The following is a 20,355-nucleotide window of genomic DNA, read 5'->3' on the forward strand; positions in this document are numbered from 1 at the left end:
TAGTGTATCCTGGTCCCTGTATAATATATCCTGGTCCCTGTATAGTGTATCCTGGTCCCTGTATAGTGTATCCTGGTCCCTGTATAATGTATCCTGGTCCCTGTATAATATATCCTGGTCCCTGTATAATATATCCTGGTCCCTGTATAGTGTATCCTGGTCCCTGTATAATGTATCCTGGTCCCTGTATAATGTATCCTGGTCCCTGTTTAATGTATCCTGGTCCCTGTATAATGTGTCCTGGTCCCTGTATAATGTATCCTGGTCCCTGTATAATGTATCCTGGTCCCTGTATAATATATCCTGGTCCCTGTATAGTGTATCCTGGTCCCTGTATAATGTATCCTGGTCCCTGTATAATGTATCCTGGTCCCTGTATAATGTGTCCTGGTCCCTGTATAATGTATCCTGGTCCCTGTATAATATATCCTGGTCCCTGTATAATGTATCCTGGTCCCTGTATAATGTATCCTGGTCCCTGTATAATGTATCCTGGTCCCTGTATAGTGTATCCCGGTCACTGTATAGTGTATCCTGGTCCCTGTATAGTGTGTCCTGGTCCCTGTATAATGTATCCTGGTCCCTGTATAGTATATCCTGGTCCCTGTATAGTGTATCCTGGTCCCTGTATAGTGTATCCTGGTCCCTGTATAGTATATCCTGGTCCCTGTATAGTGTATCCTGGTCCCTGTATAGTGTATCCTGGTCCCTGTATAATGTATCCTGGTCCCTGTATAGTGTATCCTGGTCCCTGTATAATGTATCCTGGTCCCTGTATAGTGTATCCTGGTCCCTGTATAATGTATCCTGGTCCCTGTATAGTGTATCCTGGTCCCTGTATAATGTATCCTGGTCCCTGTATAATGTATCCTGGTCCCTGTATAATGTATCCTGGTCCCTGTATAGTGTATCCTGGTCCCTGTATAATGTATCCTGGTCCCTGTATAGTGTATCCTGGTCCCTGTATAGTGTATCCTGGTCCCTGTATAGTGTATCCTGGTCCCTGTATAGTGTATCCTGGTCCCTGTATAGTGTATCCTGGTCCCTGTATAATGTATCCTGGTCCCTGTATAATGTATCCTGGTCCCTGTATAGTGTATCCTGGTCCCTGTATAGTGTATCCTGGTCCCTGTATAATGTATCCTGATCCCTGTATAGTGTATCCTGGTCCCTGTATAGTGTATCCTGGTCCCTGTATAATATATCCTGGTCCCTGTATAATGTATCCTGGTCCCTGTATAATGTATCCTGGTCCCTGTATAGTGTATCCTGGTCCCTGTATAGTGTATCCTGGTCCCTGTATAGTGTATCCTGGTCCCTGTATAGTGTATCCTGGTCCCTGTATAGTGTATCCTGGTCCCTGTATAGTGTATCCTGGTCCCTGTATAGTGTATCCTGGTCCCTGTATAGTGTATCCTGGTCCCTGTATAGTGTATCCTGGTCCCTGTATAGTGTATCCTGGTCCCTGTATAATGTATCCTGTTCCCTGTATAGTGTATCCTGGTCCCTGTATAGTGTATCCTGGTCCCTGTATAGTGTATCCTGGTCCCTTTATAGTGTATCCTGGTCCCTGTATAATGTATCCTGGTCCCTGTATAATATATCCTGGTCCCTGTATAGTGTATCCTGGTCCTGTATAGTGTATCCTGGTCCCTGTATAATGTATCCTGGTCCCTGTATAGTGTATCCTGGTCCCTGTATAGTGTATCCTGGTCCCTGTATAGTATATCCTGGTCCCTGTATAGTGTATCCTGGTCCCTGTATAGTGTATCCTGGTCCCTGTATAATGTATCCTGGTCCCTGTATAATGTATCCTGGTCCCTGTATAGTGTATCCTGGTCCCTGTATAGTGTATCCTGGTCCCTGTATAATGTATCCTGGTCCCTGTATAGTGTATCCTGGTCCCTGTATAGTGTATCCTGGTCCCTGTATAATATATCCTGGTCCCTGTATAATGTATCCTGGTCCCTGTATAATGTATCCTGGTCCCTGTATAGTGTATCCTGGTCCCTGTATAGTGTATCCTGGTCCCTGTATAGTGTATCCTGGTCCCTGTATAGTGTATCCTGGTCCCTGTATAGTGTATCCTGGTCCCTGTATAGTGTATCCTGGTCCCTGTATAGTGTATCCTGGTCCCTGTATAATGTATCCTGGTCCCTGTATAATGTATCCTGGTCCCTGTATAGTATATCCTGGTCCCTGTATAATGTATCCTGGTCCCTGTATAGTGTATCGTGGTCCCTGTATAGTGTATCCTGGTCTCTGTATAGTGTATCCTGGTCCCTTTATAGTGTATCCTGGTCCCTGTATAATGTATCCTGGTCCCTGTATAATGTATCCTGGTCCCTGTATAGTGTATCCTGGTCCTGTATAGTGTATCCTGGTTGCTGTATAGTGTATCCTGGTCCCTGTATAGTGTATCCTGGTCCCTGTATAATGTATCCTGGTCCCTGTATAATGTATCCTGGTCCCTGTATAGTGCATCCTGGTCCCTGTATAGTGTATCCTGGTCCCTGTATAATGTATCCTGGTCCCTGTATAGTATATCCTGGTCCCTGTATAGTATATCCTGGTCCCTGTATAATGTATCCTGGTCCCTGTATAATGTATCCTGGTCCCTGTATAGTGTATCCTGGTCCCTGTATAGTATATCCTGGTCCCTGTATAGTGTATCCTGGTCCCTGTATAGTATATCCTGGTCCCTGTATAATGTATCCTGGTCCCTGTATAATGTATCCTGGTCCCTGTATAGTGTATCCTGGTCCCTGTATAGTGTATCCTGGTCCCTGTATAGTGTATCCTGGTCCCTGTATAATGTATCCTGGTCCCTGTATAATATATCCTGGTCCCTGTATAGTGTATCCTGGTCCCTGTATAGTGTATCCTGGTCCCTGTATAATGTATCCTGGTCCCTGTATAATATATCCTGGTCCCTGTATAATATATCCTGGTCCCTGTATAGTGTATCCTGGTCCCTGTATAATGTATCCTGGTCCCTGTATAATGTATCCTGGTCCCTGTTTAATGTATCCTGGTCCCTGTATAATGTGTCCTGGTCCCTGTATAATGTATCCTGGTCCCTGTATAATGTATCCTGGTCCCTGTATAATATATCCTGGTCCCTGTATAGTGTATCCTGGTCCCTGTATAATGTATCCTGGTCCCTGTATAATGTATCCTGGTCCCTGTATAATGTGTCCTGGTCCCTGTATAATGTATCCTGGTCCCTGTATAATATATCCTGGTCCCTGTATAGTGTATCCTGGTCCCTGTATAATGTATCCTGGTCCCTGTATAATGTATCCTGGTCCCTGTATAATGTATCCTGGTCCCTGTATAGTGTATCCCAGTCACTGTATAGTGTATCCTGGTCCCTGTATAGTGTGTCCTGGTCCCTGTATAATGTATCCTGGTCCCTGTATAGTATATCCTGGTCCCTGTATAGTGTATCCTGGTCCCTGTATAGTGTATCCTGGTCCCTGTATAGTATATCCTGGTCCCTGTATAGTGTATCCTGGTCCCTGTATAGTGTATCCTGGTCCCTGTATAATGTATCCTGGTCCCTGTATAGTGTATCCTGGTCCCTGTATAATGTATCCTGGTCCCTGTATAGTGTATCCTGGTCCCTGTATAATGTATCCTGGTCCCTGTATAGTGTATCCTGGTCCCTGTATAATGTATCCTGGTCCCTGTATAGTGTATCCTGGTCCCTGTATATTGTATCCTGGTCCCTGTATAGTGTATCCTGGTCCCTGTATAGTGTGTCCTGGTCCCTGTATAATGTATCCTGGTCCCTGTATAGTGTATCCTGGTCCCTGTATAGTGTATCCTGGTCCCTGTATAATGTATCCTGGTCCCTGTATAATGTATCCTGGTCCCTGTATAGTGTATCCTGGTCCCTGTATAGTGTATCCTGGTCCCTGTATAGTGTATCCTGGTCCCTGTATAGTGTGTCCTGGTCCCTGTATAATGTATCCTGGTCCCTGTATAGTATATCCTGGTCCCTGTATAGTGTATCCTGGTCCCTGTATAGTGTATCCTGGTCCCTGTATAGTATATCCTGGTCCCTGTATAGTGTATCCTGGTCCCTGTATAGTGTATCCTGGTCCCTGTATAATGTATCCTGGTCCCTGTATAGTGTATCCTGGTCCCTGTATAATGTATCCTGGTCCCTGTATAGTGTATCCTGGTCCCTGTATAATGTATCCTGGTCCCTGTATAGTGTATCCTGGTCCCTGTATAATGTATCCTGGTCCCTGTATAGTGTATCCTGGTCCCTGTATAGTGTATCCTGGTCCCTGTATAGTGTATCCTGGTCCCTGTATAGTGTATCCTGGTCCCTGTATAGTGTATCCTGGTCCCTGTATAATGTATCCTGGTCCCTGTATAATGTATCCTGGTCCCTGTATAGTGGATCCTGGTCCCTGTATAATGTATCCTGGTCCCTGTATAGTGTATCCTGGTCCCTGTATAGTGTATCCTGGTCCCTGTATAGTGTATCCTGGTCCCTGTATAATGTATCCTGGTCCCTGTATAGTGTATCCTGGTCCCTGTATAGTGTATCCTGGTCCCTTTATAGTGTATCCTGGTCCCTGTATAATGTATCCTGGTCCCTTTATAGTGTATCCTGGTCCCTGTATAGTGTATCCTGGTCCCTGTATAGTGTATCCTGGTCCCTGTATAGTGTATCCTGGTCCCTGTATAGTGTATCCTGGTCCCTGTATAGTATATCCTGGTCCCTGTATAGTATATCCTGGTCCCTGTATAGTGTATCCTGGTCCCTGTATAGTGTATCCTGGTCCCTGTATAATATATCCTGGTCCCTGTATAATGTATCCTGGTCCCTGTATAGTGTATCCTGGTCCCTGTATAGTGTATCCTGGTCCCTGTATAGTGTGTTCAGTCCCCTGGTCCCTGTATAGTGCAATACCTGCACCTGGGGTTACTATAGAGAGGATTGGGAAGAGGAAGATGATGAAGATGACGATAAGGTCAAATAAGGGTGTAGTGGAGTTCGTCCAATGAACCATGAAGGTTGGATGAGTCACTTCTAAGACCTGCCTTGGGACCTTTTTTTAGCTCGATGGGCTAAAATTGTCTTGATGGGCTAATAGTATCATGACGGGCTAACATTATCTTGACGGGCTAACATTATCTTGGCGGGCTAACATTATCTTGACGGACTAACATTATCTTGGTGGGCTAACATTATCTTGACAGGCTAACATTATCTTGACAGGCTAACATTATCTTGACGGGCTAACATTATCTTGGTGGGCTAACATTATCTTGACAGGCTAACATTATCTTGACAGGCTAACATTATCTTGACGGGCTAACATTATCTTGACGGGCCATGACGGGCTAACATTATCTTGACGGGCTAATAGTATCATGATGGGCTAACATTATCTTGACGGGCTAACATTATCGCGACGGCAACATTATCTTGACAGGCTAACATTACCGTAACGGGCTAACATTATCTTGACAGACTAACATTATCGTAACGGTTTAACATTATCGTAACGGGCTAACATTATCTTGACAGGCTAACATTATCTTGACAGGCTAACATTATCTTGACAGGCTAACATTATCTTGACGGGCTAACATTATCTTGACGGGCCATGACGGGCTAACATTATCTTGACGGGCTAATAGTATCATGATGGGCTAACATTATCTTGAGGGGCTAACATTATCGCGACGGCAACATTATCTTGACAGGCTAACATTACCGTAACGGGCTAACATTATCTTGACAGATTAACATTATCGTAACGGTTTAACATTATCGTAACGGGCTAACATTATCTTGACGGGCTAACATTATCTTGACGGGCTAACATTATCTTGGCGGGCTAACATTATCTTGACGGACTAACATTATCTTGGTGGGCTAACATTATCTTGACAGGCTAACATTATCTTGACAGGCTAACATTATCTTGACGGGCTAACATTATCTTGACGGGCCATGACGGGCTAACATTATCTTGACGGGCTAATAGTATCATGATGGGCTAACATTATCTTGACGGGCTAACATTATCGCGACGGCAACATTATCTTGACAGGCTAACATTACCGTAACGGGCTAACATTATCTTGACAGACTAACATTATCGTAACGGTTTAACATTATCGTAACGGGCTAACATTATCTTGACAGGCTAACATTATCTTGACAGGCTAACATTATCTTGACAGGCTAACATTATCTTGACGGGCTAACATTATCTTGACGGGCCATGACGGGCTAACATTATCTTGACGGGCTAATAGTATCATGATGGGCTAACATTATCTTGACGGGCTAACATTATCGCGACGGCAACATTATCTTGACAGGCTAACATTACCGTAACGGGCTAACATTATCTTGACAGACTAACATTATCGTAACGGTCTAACATTATCGTAACGGGCTAACATTATCTTGACGGGCTAACATTATCTTGACAGACTAACATTACCGTAACGGGCTAACATTATCTTGACGGACTAACATTATCTTGACGGACTAACATAATCGTAACGGGCTAACATTAACTTGACGGGCTAACATTATCTTGACAGGGCAACATTATCTTGATAGGCTAACATTATCTTGACAAGGCAACATTATCTTGACGGGCTAACATTATCTTGACGGGCTAATAGTATCATGATGGGCTAACATTATCTTGACAGGGCAACATTATCTTGACAGGCTAACATTATCTTGCCGGGCTAACATTATCTTGACGGGCTAATAGTATCATGATGGGCTAACATTATCTTGACGGGCTATGACGGGCTAACATTATCTTGACGGGCTAACATTATCGTGATGGGCTAACATTATCTTGACGGGCTAACATTATCTTGACAGGCTAACATTATCTTGATGGACTAACATTATCTTGACGGACTAACATTATCTTGACAGGCTAACATTATCGTAACGGGCTAACATTATCTTGACGGACTAACCTTATATTGACGGGCTAACATTATCTTCACTGGGCAACATTATCTTGATGGGCTAACATTATCTTGATGGGCTAACATTATCTTGACGGACTAACATTATCGTAATGGGCTAACATTATCTTGATGGGCTAACATTATCTTGGCGGGCTAACATTATCTTGATGGGCTAACATTATCTTGACGGGCTAACATTATCTTGATGGGCTAACATTATCTTGACGGGCTAACATTATCGTGACGGGCTAACATTATCGCGACGGGCTAACATTATCTTGACGGGCTAACATTATCGTGACAGGCTAACATTATCTTGACGGGCTAACATTATCGTGACGGGCTAACATTATCGTGACGGGCTAACATTATCGTGACGGGCTAACATTATCTTGATGGGCGGCAGGTAGCCTAGTATTTAGAGCGTTGGACTAGTAACACACAGGTTGCTGCATCGAATCCCCGAGCTGACAATCTGCCCCTGAACAAGGCAGTTAACCCACTCTTCCCCGGTAGGCCGTCATTGGAAATAAGAATTAATAAATACATATTAAATAAATACATTATCTTGATGAGAGGGATTGTTGTCTTCTCACATCTCATTACCAACGTCCTGGTTGTCTGCCAGCCATGACTCAGCTGTCAGCTGCTTGAAAAGGCACCCTATTCCCTATATAACGCACTACTTTGTTCACTACCCTATGGACCCTGGTCCATAGTAGTGCACTGTATAGGGAATAGGGTGCTATTTGGGACTGGGTCCTGTGTGGCCCACTGTGTCTTTATGAGCAACAAACATCCCATCTCCTCGTCCTCACTTAGCTGATAGAACCACGACCCGTTCTGTCCATTTAACTGATTAAGGCTGGTGTGTGTGTGTGTGTGTGTGTGTGTGTGTGTGTGTGTGTGTGTGTGTGTGTGTGTGTGTGTGTGTGTGTGTGTGTGTGTGTGTGTGTGTGTGTGTGTGTGTGTGTGTGTGTGTGTGTGTGTGCCAAATCAAATCATATTTTTATTCATCACACGCTTCATAAACAACAGGTATAGACTAACAGTGAAATGCTTGCTTACGGGGCCCTTCACAACGTGGACAACAACAGATGAATAAATACACAATGATTCAACTATAACTTGTCTATATATATTTATATGTGCAGGGGTACGAGGTAATAACATGGCTATATACACAGGGTACCAGTACTGAGTAGATGTGCAGGGGTACGAGGTAATAACATGGCTATATACACAGGGTACCAGGACCAGGTCGATGTGCAGGGGTACGAGGTAATATCATGGCTATATACACAGGGTACCAGTACTGAGTAGATGTGCAGGGGTACGAGGTAATAACATGGCTATATACACAGGGTACCAGTACTGAGTAGATGTGCAGGGGTACGAGGTAATAACATGGCTATATACACAGGGTACCAGGACCAGGTCGATGTGCAGGGGTATGAGGTAATATCATGGCTATATACACAGGGTACCAGTACTGAGTAGATGTGCAGGGGTTCGAGGTAATAACATGGCTATATACACAGGGTACCAGTACTGAGTAGATGTGCAGGGGTACGAGGTAATAACATGGCTATATACACAGGGTACCAGGACCAGGTCGATGTGCAGGGGAAGGAGGTAATAACATGGCTATATACACAGGGTACCAGTACTGAGTAGATGTGCAGGGGTACGTGGTAATAACATGGCTATATACACAGGGTACCAGTACTGAGTAGATGTGCAGGGGTACGAGGTAATAACATGGCTATATACACAGGGTACCAGGACCAGGTCGATGTGCAGGGGTACGAGGTAATAACATGGCTATATACACAGGGTACCAGTACTGAGTAGATGTGCAGGGGTACGAGGTAATAACATGGCTATATACACAGGGTACCAGTACTGAGTAGATGTGCAGGGGTACGAGGTAATAACATGGCTATATACACAGGGTACCAGTACTGAGTAGATGTGCAGGGGTACGAGGTAATAACATGGCTATATACACAGGGTACCAGGACCAGGTCGATGTGCAGGGGTACGAGGTAATAACATGGCTATATACACAGGGTACCAGGACCAGGTCGATGTGCAGGGGTACGAGGTAATAACATGGCTATATACACAGGGTACCAGGACCAGGTCAATGTGCAGGGTACGAGGTAATAACATGGCTATATACACAGGGTACCAGGTAATAACATGTCTATATACACAGGGTACCAGGACCAGGTCAATGTGCAGGGGTACGAGGTAATAACATGGCTATATACACAGGGTACCAGAACCAGGTCGATGTGCAGGGGTACGAGGTAATAACATGGCTATATACACAGGGTACCAGTACTGAGTAGATGTGCAGGGGTACGAGGTAATAACATGGCTATATACACAGGGTACCAGGACCAGGTCGATGTGCAGGGGTACGAGGTAATAACATGGCTATATACACAGGGTACCAGGACCAGGTCAATGTGCAGGGGTACGAGGTAATAACATGGCTATATACACAGGGTACCAGGACCAGGTCGATGTGCAGGGGTATGAGGTAATAACATGGCTATATACACAGGGTACCAGGACCAGGTCGATGTGCAGGGGTACGAGGTAATATCATGGCTATATACACAGGGTACCAGTACTGAGTAGATGTGCAGGGGTACGAGGTAATAACATGGCTATATACACAGGGTACCAGTACTGAGTAGATGTGCAGGGGTACGAGGTAATAACATGGCTATATACACAGGGTACCAGGACCAGGTCGATGTGCAGGGGTACGAGGTAATATCATGGCTATATACACAGGGTACCAGTACTGAGTAGATGTGCAGGGGTACGAGGTAATAACATGGCTATATACACAGGGTACCAGTACTGAGTAGATGTGCAGGGGTACGAGGTAATAACATGGCTATATACACAGGGTACCAGGACCAGGTCGATGTGCAGGGGAAGGAGGTAATAACATGGCTATATACACAGGGTACCAGTACTGAGTAGATGTGCAGGGGTACGTGGTAATAACATGGCTATATACACAGGGTACCAGTACTGAGTAGATGTGCAGGGGTACGAGGTAATAACATGGCTATATACACAGGGTACCAGTACTGAGTAGATGTGCAGGGGCACGAGGTAATAACATGGCTATATACACAGGGTACCAGTACTGAGTAGATGTGCAGGGGTACGAGGTAATAACATGGCTATATACACAGGGTACCAGTACTGAGTAGATGTGCAGGGGTACGAGGTAATAACATGGCTATATACACAGGGTACCAGGACCAGGTCGATGTGCAGGGGTACGAGGTAATAACATGGCTATATACACAGGGTACCAGGACCAGGTCGATGTGCAGGGGTACGAGGTAATAACATGGCTATATACACAGGGTACCAGGACCAGGTCGATGTGCAGGGGTACGAGGTAATAACATGGCTATATACACAGGGTACCAGGTAATAACATGTCTATATACACAGGGTACCAGGACCAGGTCGATGTGCAGGGGTACGAGGTAATAACATGGCTATATACACAGGGTACCAGTACTGAGTAGATGTGCAGGGGTACGAGGTAATAACATGGCTATATACACAGGGTACCAGTACTGAGTAGATGTGCAGGGGTACGAGGTAATAACATGGCTATATACACAGGGTACCAGGACTGGGTAGATGTGCAGGGGTACGAGGTAATAACATGGCTATATACACAGGGTACCAGGACCAGGTCAATGTGCAGGGGTACGAGGTAATAACATGGCTATATACACAGGGTACCAGGACCAGGTCGATGTGCAGGGGTACGAGGTAATAACATGGCTATATACACAGGGTACCAGGACCAGGTCGATGTGCAGGGGTAAGAGGTAATAACATGGCTATATACACAGGGTACCAATACTGAGTAGATGTGCAGGGGTACGAGGTAATAACATGGCTATATACACAGGGTACCAGGACCAGGTCGATGTGCAGGGGTACGAGGTAATATCATGGCTATATACACAGGGTACCAGTACTGAGTAGATGTGCAGGGGTACGAGGTAATAACATGGCTATATACACAGGGTACCAGTACTGAGTAGATGTGCAGGGGTACGAGGTAATAACATGGCTATATACACAGGGTACCAGGACCAGGTCGATGTGCAGGGGAAGGAGGTAATAACATGGCTATATACACAGGGTACCAGTACTGAGTAGATGTGCAGGGGTACGTGGTAATAACATGGCTATATACACAGGGTACCAGTACTGAGTAGATGTGCAGGGTACGAGGTAATAACATGGCTATATACACAGGGTACCAGTACTGAGTAGATGTGCAGGGGTACGAGGTAATAACATGGCTATATACACAGGGTACCAGTACTGAGTAGATGTGCAGGGGTACGAGGTAATAACATGGCTATATACACAGGGTACCAGTACTGAGTAGATGTGCAGGGGTACGAGGTAATAACATGGCTATATACACAGGGTACCAGTACTGAGTAGATGTGCAGGGGTACGAGGTAATAACATGGCTATATACACAGGGTACGAGGTAATAACATGGCTATATACACAGGGTACCAGTACTGAGTAGATGTGCAGGGGTACGAGGTAATAACATGGCTATATACACAGGGTACCAGGACCAGGTCGATGTGCAGGGGTACGAGGTAATAACATGGCTATATACACAGGGTACCAGGACCAGGTCGATGTGCAGGGGTACGAGGTAATAACATGGCTATATACACAGGGTACCAGGACCAGGTCGATGTGCAGGGGTACGAGGTAATAACATGGCTATATACACAGGGTACCAGGACCAGGTCGATGTGCAGGGGTACGAGGTAATAACATGGCTATATACACAGGGTACCAATACTGAGTAGATGTGCAGGGTACGAGGTAATAACATGGCTATATACACAGGGTACCAAGACCAGGTCGATGTGCAGGGGTACGAGGTAATAACATGGCTATATACACAGGGTACCAGGACCAGGTCGATGTGCAGGGGTACGAGGTAATAACATGGCTATATACACAGGGTACCAGGACCAGGTCGATGTGCAGGGGTACGAGGTAATAACATGGCTATATACACAGGGTACCAGTACTGAGTAGATGTGCAGGGGTACGAGGTAATAACATGGCTATATACACAGGGTACCAGGACCAGGTCGATGTGCAGGGGTACGAGGTAATAACATGGCTATATACACAGGGTACCAGGACCAGGTCGATGTGCAGGGGTACGAGGTAATAACATGGCTATATACACAGGGTACCAGGACCAGGTCGATGTGCAGGGGTACGAGGTAATAACATGGCTATATACACAGGGTACCAGGTAATAACATGTCTATATACACAGGGTACCAGGACCAGGTCGATGTGCAGGGGTACGAGGTAATAACATGGCTATATACACAGGGTACCAGGACCAGGTCAATGTGCAGGGGTACGAGGTAATAACATGGCTATATACACAGGGTACCAGGACCAGGTCAATGTGCAGGGGTACGAGGTAATAACATGGCTATATACACAGGGTACCAGGACCAAGTTGATGTGCAGGGGTACGAGGTAATAACATGGCTATATACACAGGGTACCAGTACTGAGTAGATGTGTAGGGGTACGAGGTAATAACATGGCTATATACACAGGGTACCAGTACTGAGTAGATGTGTAGGGGTACAAGGAAACTGTGCAGTAACATTCTAACCCCTCTAGTTCTCAAGGGAGAACATGTCATGCTAAAACTAAACTGTTAGTCTCTGGATCAGCATCAACACACAGGACAGCATCAACACACAGGACAGCATCAACACACAGGACAGCATCAACACACAGGACAGCATCAACACACAGGACAGCATCAACACACAGGACAGCATCAACACACAGGACAGCATCAACACACAGGACAGCATCAACACACAGGACAGCATCAACACACAGGACAGCATCAACACACAGGACAGCATCAACACACAGGACAGCATCAACACACAGGACAGCATCAACACACAGGACAGCATCAACACACAGGACAGCATCAACACACAGGACAGCATCAACACACAGGACAACATCAACACACAGGACAGCATCAACACACAGGACAGCATCAACACACAGGACAACATCAACACACAGGACAGCATCAACACACAGGACAGCATCAACACACAGGACAGCATCAACACACAGGACAGCATCAACACACAGGACAGCATCAACACACAGGACAGCATCAACACACAGGACAGCATCAACACACAGGACAGCATCAACACACAGGACAGCATCAACAGACAGGACAGCATCAACACACAGGACAGCATCAACACACAGGACAGCATCAACACACAGGACAGCATCAACACACAGGACAGCATCAACACACAGGACAGCATCAACACACAGGACAGCATCAACACACAGGACAGCATCAACACACAGGACAGCATCAACACACAGGACAGCATCAACACACAGGACAGCATCAACACACAGGACAGCATCAACACACAGGACATCATCAACACACAGGACAGCATCAACACACAGGACAGCATCAACACACAGGACAGCATCAACACACAGGACAGCATCAACACACAGGACAGCATCAACACACAGGACAGCATCGACACACAGGACAGCATCAACACACAGGACAGCATCAACACACAGGACAGCATCAACACACAGGACAGCATCAACACTGTTTTGATACGAGCTCTATTTCCTTACAGGAGACCACCATCACTGAGATTAAGCAGAAGATCATGAAGATTCCAGACGCTAGCGGGATCGTGATTGATGGGTTCCCTCGTGACATGGGACAGGCGCTTTCTTTTGAGGACCAGGTGAGAAATAGACCTGTGGTATTGCTATATAACTGTGTACTACTATACCACTGTAATATATAGCTATATTACTGTGTACTACTATACCACTGTAATATATAGCTATATTACTGTGTACTACTATACCACTGTAATATATAGCTATATTACTGTGTACTACTATACCACTGTAATATATAGCTATATTACTGTATACTACTATACCACTGTAATATATAGCTATATTACTGTAAACTACTATACCACTGTAATATATTGCTATATTACTGTGTACTACTATACAACTGTAATATATAGCTATATTACTGTATACTACTATACCACTGTAATATATAGCTATATTACTGTGTACTACTATACCACTGCAATATATTGCTATATTACTGTATACTACTATACCACTGTAATATATAGCTATATTACTGTATACTACTATACAACTGTAATATATAGCTATATTACTGTAAACTACTATACCACTGTAATATATAGCTATATTACTGTAAACTACTATACCACTGTAATATATAGCTATATTACTGTATACTACTATACCACTGTAATATATAGCTATATTACTGTGTACTACTATACCACTGTAATATATAGCTATATTACTGTGTACTACTATACCACTGTAATATATAGCTATATTACTGTGTACTACTATACCACTGTAATATATAGCTATATTACTGTGTACTACTATACCACTGTAATATATAGCTATATTACTGTATACTACTATACCACTGTAATATATAGCTATATTACTGTGTACTACTATACCACTGCAATATATTGCTATATTACTGTGTACTACTATACCACTGTAATATATAGCTATATTACTGTATACTACTATACAACTGTAATATATAGCTATATTACTGTAAACTACTATACCACTGTAATATATAGCTATATTACTGTAAACTACTATACCACTGTAATATATAGCTATATTACTGTATACTACTATACCACTGTAATATATAGCTATATTACTGTATACTACTATACCACTGTAATATATAGCTATATTACTGTAAACTACTATACCACTGTAATATATAGCTATATTACTGTATACTACTATATCACTGTAATATATAGCTATACCTGACGGGTGTGGTTGGTTGAACATGACCACGTCTTCCCACACAGACAGAGTTCACACTTTATCTGGATAGTCCCACATAGAGGATCTACTGATAGTCATACTATCAACAAAGAATAAGGGTAGGGCTTTAGGTTAGGGTTAGAATAAGGGTAGGGCTTTAGGTTAGGGTTAGAATAAGGGTAGGGCTTTAGGTTAGGGTTAGAATAAGGGTAGGGCTTTAGGTTAGGGTTAGAATAAGGGTGGGGCTTTAGGTTAGGGTTAGGACTAGGGTTAGGACTAGGGTTAGAATAAGGGTAGGGCTTTAGGTTAGGGTTAGAATAAGGGTAGGGTTTTAGGTTAGGGTTAGGACTAGGGTTAGAATAAGGGTGGGGCTTTAGGTTAGGGTTAGGACTAGGGTTAGAATAAGGGTAGGGCTTTAGGTTAGGGTTAGGACTAGGGTTAGAATAAGGGTAGGGCTTTAGGTTAGGGTTAGGACTAGGGTTAGAATAAGGGTAGGGCTTTAGGTTAGGGTTAGGACTAGGGTTAGAATAAGGGTAGGGCTTTAGGTTAGGGTTAGAATAAGGGTAGGGCTTTAGGTTAGGGTTAGGACTAGGGTTAGAATAAGGGTAGGGCTTTAGGTTAGGGTTAGGACTAGGGTTAGAATAAGGGTAGGGCTTTAGGTTAGGGTTAGGACTAGGGTTAGAATAAGGGTAGGGCTTTAGGTTAGGGTTAGGACTAGGGTTAGAATAAGGGTAGGGCTTTAGGTTAGGGTTAGGACTAGGGTTGGGATAAGGGTAGGGCTTTAGGTTAGGGTTAGGACTAGGGTTAGAATAAGGGTAGGGCTTTAGGTTAGGGTTAGGACTAGGGTTAGAATAAGGGTAGGGCTTTAGGTTAGGGTTAGGACTAGGGTTAGAATAAGGGTAGGGCTTTAGGTTAGGGTTAGGACTAGGGTTAGAATAAGGGTAGGGCTTTAGGTTAGGGTTAGGACTAGGGTTAGAATAAGGGTAGGGCTTTAGGTTAGGGTTAGGACTAGGGTTAGAATAAGGGTAGGGCTTTAGGTTAGGGTTAGGACTAGGGTTAGAATAAGGGTAGGGCTTTAGGTTAGGGTTAGGACTAGGGTTAGAATAAGGGTAGGGCTTTAGGTTAGGGTTAGGACTAGGGTTAGAATAAGGGTAGGGCTTTAGGTTAGGGTTAGGACTAGGGTTAGAATAAGGGTAGGGCTTTAGGTTAGGGTTAGGACTAGGGTTAGAATAAGGGTAGGGCTTTAGGTTAGGGTTAGGACTAGGGTTAGAATAAGGGTAGGGCTTTAGGTTAGGGTTAGGACTAGGGTTAGAATAAGGGTAGGGCTTTAGGTTAGGACTAGTTAGGACTAGGGTTAGAATAAGGGTAGGGCTTTAGGTTAGGGTTAGGACTAGGGTTAGAATAAGGGTAGGGCTTTAGGTTAGGGTTAGGACTAGGGTTAGAATAAGGGTAGGGCTTTAGGTTAGGGTTAGGACTAGGGTTAGAATAAGGGTAGGGCTTTAGGTTAGGGTTAGGACTAGGGTTAGAATAAGGGTAGGGCTTTAGGTTAGGGTTAGGACTAGGGTTAGAATAAGGGTAGGGCTTTAGGTTAGGGTTAGGACTAGGGTTAGAATAAGGGTAGGGCTTTAGGTTAGGGTTAGGACTAGGGTTAGAATAAGGGTAGGGCTTTAGGTTAGGGTTAGGACTAGGGTTAGAATAAGGGTAGGGCTTTAGGTTAGGGTTAGGACTAGGGTTAGAATAAGGGTAGGGCTTTAGGTTAGGGTTAGGACTAGGGTTAGAATAAGGGTAGGGCTTTAGGTTAGGGTTAGGACTAGGGTTAGAATAAGGGTAGGGCTTTAGGTTAGGGTTAGGACTAGGGTTAGAATAAGGGTAGGGCTTTAGGTTAGGGTTAGGACTAGGGTTAGAATAAGGGTAGGGCTTTAGGTTAGGGTTAGGACTAGGGTTAGAATAAGGGTAGGGCTTTAGGTTAGGGTTAGGACTAGGGTTAGAATAAGGGTAGGGCTTTAGGTTAGGGTTAGGACTAGGGTTAGAATAAGGGTAGGGCTTTAGGTTAGGGTTAGGACTAGGGGTTAGAATAAGGGTAGGGCTTTAGGTTAGGTTAGGACTAGGGTTAGAATAAGGGTAGGGCTTTAGGTTAGGGTTAGGACTAGGGTTAGAATAAGGGTAGGGCTTTAGGTTAGGGTTAGGACTAGGGTTAGAATAAGGGCAGGGCTTTAGGTTAGGGTTAGGACTAGGGTTAGAATAAGGGTAGGGCTTTAGGTTAGGGTTAGGACTAGGGTTAGAATAAGGGTAGGGCTTTAGGTTAGGGTTAGGACTAGGGTTAGAATAAGGGTAGGGCTTTAGGTTAGGGTTAGGACTAGGGTTAGAATAAGGGTAGGGCTTTAGGTTAGGGTTAGGACTAGGGTTAGAATAAGGGTAGGGCTTTAGGTTAGGGTTAGGACTAGGGTTAGAATAAGGGTAGAGCTTAAGGTTAGGTGGGGTGGTTAATTTCTTTACTATCAAATGAGGAGAGACAAACTTATCACACAAGTCAGAGTTATACTTCGATTGGGTGCTCTACGATAATGATGGCTGGTCGACGATCCACGGTCAAAAGATTCGTTGAGAGCCCCGAGACAAAAGTACGAAGGTCTTTTCTAGCCAAGATACACCCCTTTCAACCTACAGGACGACCAAACAGATCTATAGAATGGGTCACAAGGTTAAGATTCGTATGAAAGATACCTCTAATACATAGCAGACGGCATCTGCTGTGTCAACAGTTTTCATCGTGTATAGACCAGTGTCTGTCCCTCCGACTCCAAACTGGATCCATCTCTTCCTGGTACGGTACAGAACAGAAACATTAGCTCGTGCTCTGGAATGCTCTTTGGGTTTTATCACCCAAAATACATCATAAATCTCCTCTGTCAGTGTTATCTCTGAGCACTCTATTCTGTTGCATAACACAACCATTTGATGCAATAAAAGTATTATAACATAATCTTGCAATTTTTTCCACCATAATCCCCCATTTTGAGAATCCTCTTAAACGTAAAATAAAATTACAGGATTTAAGAACATTCATTCACGTGTAGAAAATGCACACATTCTACATAAACCAATAACTTGTTGATTGTGTTGCTGCTCTCGACCGGTTGCCATAGCACTGGCTCAGCCTCCTCCCCAGAAACTTCTCACTGTGTGCCATTTCAACCTCCAACTCATTTTCTAAGCATGCTAGCAATTTGCCTGTGGAGGTTATGATACACAGTCGCCTGTACGAACTCATGAAGAAAAAAACAGAAGATGCATACAGTTTATGAGATTCAAACCTATGTCTTCATAGACGGTGAAAAGCACATATTTAATACATAACGCAGTGCATGCAACAATGAAGTTTAATAAAATAATATTTAGTTATCTATCACGTTCCAATGGATCAGCATGGTGGGAATAACTATTTCCATCCCAGAAACTAAAATCATCTTGTTAGACAAATTCAGGTAGTGACTCCTAGTTAAAGTACATTTTATTCCATTGGTGTCTAATGAACATGACCCAAGACAGGAATCATGATTCCACTATTTATAAGATAACGACTACAAATAGATTAGGATCAGAGTTCACCCTCTCCATTCTCCATTCACCAGGGGATGCTGAGAATAGTGTCACCAATCAGAACAATCCATCCCTGATACATTCATTGCTTCACTCATATAGTTATTAACATACTAAACTCAAATCAATCTTTCAGTTTTTAAAATCATTCTGTTTCCAAATCATAATCAAAAACCCAATTAATTATCCAACCAAAATGTAGAATCACAATGCTCAGTGATTCAAATTGGTCATATCACTCAAAGTTTAAAAAAATATATATATATTTAACATTAACATACAGTATCAATATTATCCCATAATTATACTATTAACTTTTTTAAAATCACAATTATAATACACACCAGTATCTCAATGCATTCTTAATCGAAATGACTATAATTACTATAATTGTATGTAGTGTGTAGACCTCTACAATTAACCTGATACCCCAAAAGTCTAAAACAATTTTGGGCACAGTTGATCAACCTCCTCCTTCAGGCATTGATTCCGTCATTGATTCTTCTGGCGTCCTTTTCGTCTTCTTCAGATAACTTTACAGTTCAAAGTGGATGGCCCATGATAATGTCCCAATTTCAATGTCTCACCTGAGCCGCCATCACCTTTACTACCCATTACGTCTTGTCCATTCGTCAACCAGTATACCAGCAACATAAGCGAAGATTAGAGCAGATCTCTCCCCATGCTCACTCCACGTGGACTCCTCTCACACCCCTGAGAAAAGACATGAGAGAAAAGCAGTCGATAGCTCTGATTGGACGCTGCATACAGGCTGCTGGCTCAGGACTCAGGTCTCTGGTAGAAGTGGTGCAGACGATAGCTCTGATTGGACGCTGCATACAGGCTGCTGGCTCAGGACTCAGGTCTCTGGTAGAAGTGGTGCAGACGGGGCCGTGTTCAACGCCTGTGTCGCTCTTCTTCAGCCAGTTAGAGGGGGTTTGAGGTACACACACTGTTCGGTCCAATTATCTTCCATGCATGAAGAGACCGACTGACGTCACCTTTCATCAAGAGAGGACAGATCAGAACAACACTTTAGTTCATTTCTTTTACTATATGATGAATTATCACTTTTATTCTTAATACAAATGTCTAAACACATGTCAAAGAGAATAACAACACGTTCTATTGAAAACTATATTCTTTCAAATTGGCTAATACTCCCCATCACACTGTCAACTACATCACAGAGCCACAGGATCAGGGAGTTAGACCGATAACCCATCGGGAACAGAACAGAACAAACGAGACACAACAATACCCTCCTGCACATGTCACTCCATACACTCCTACACATCCCTCAAGGTGTGTAGACTTCAATCCCAATACCTCAGAGGACTGTTCCCTCCCCCATTTTGACACGTAAAAAAATAAAATAAAAAGCACTACAGGTCAAAAATAAAATCCATAAAGAAAAATAATTGTATCTATATGACCTTTAAATCAGTGTTACAAATGACCATAAATTCATTATCCAAATAGCTTCCCAATGAGGGTGATCAAACCACACTGGAAAGTCAGGACAGAGGTCAGAGGTCATATTTAAACCCTTCAAATAATTGTTTCTTACAAATGAATGAAAAATAGTCAAACATTACATACATGTCATATCCCAGGTTCCCAGAGCATTCCTTTATCAAAAGAATTCACGTGTTTAATTAAAACTCAGAAAATAACAACTTCCTGTAAAATTCCATGTGTGTGTGGGCCCCTTTAAGAGACCGTGGCCCCTTTAAGAGACCGTGGCCCCTTTAAGAGACCGTGGCCCCTTTA

At 43.6% G+C, this 20,355-nt stretch overlaps 1 protein-coding gene across 50 annotated transcripts in view; it reads left to right on the plus strand.

Annotated features, from left to right (window-relative positions):
- Positions 1-20,355, plus strand: part of ak5 (adenylate kinase 5) — a 222,451-nt gene that overhangs the window by 24,464 nt on the left and 177,632 nt on the right. For all 50 annotated transcript variants that reach the window (XM_052462807.1, XM_052462817.1, XM_052462818.1 and 47 more), the window contains exon 5: positions 13,746-13,859. In XM_052462807.1, coding sequence (XP_052318767.1) covers positions 13,746-13,859 — 114 coding nt within the window. The remainder of the gene's footprint in view (positions 1-13,745; positions 13,860-20,355) is intronic.

Source organism: Oncorhynchus keta, chromosome 15 (genome assembly GCF_023373465.1).
Source record: "Oncorhynchus keta strain PuntledgeMale-10-30-2019 chromosome 15, Oket_V2, whole genome shotgun sequence".
NCBI lineage: Eukaryota > Metazoa > Chordata > Actinopteri > Salmoniformes > Salmonidae > Oncorhynchus > Oncorhynchus keta.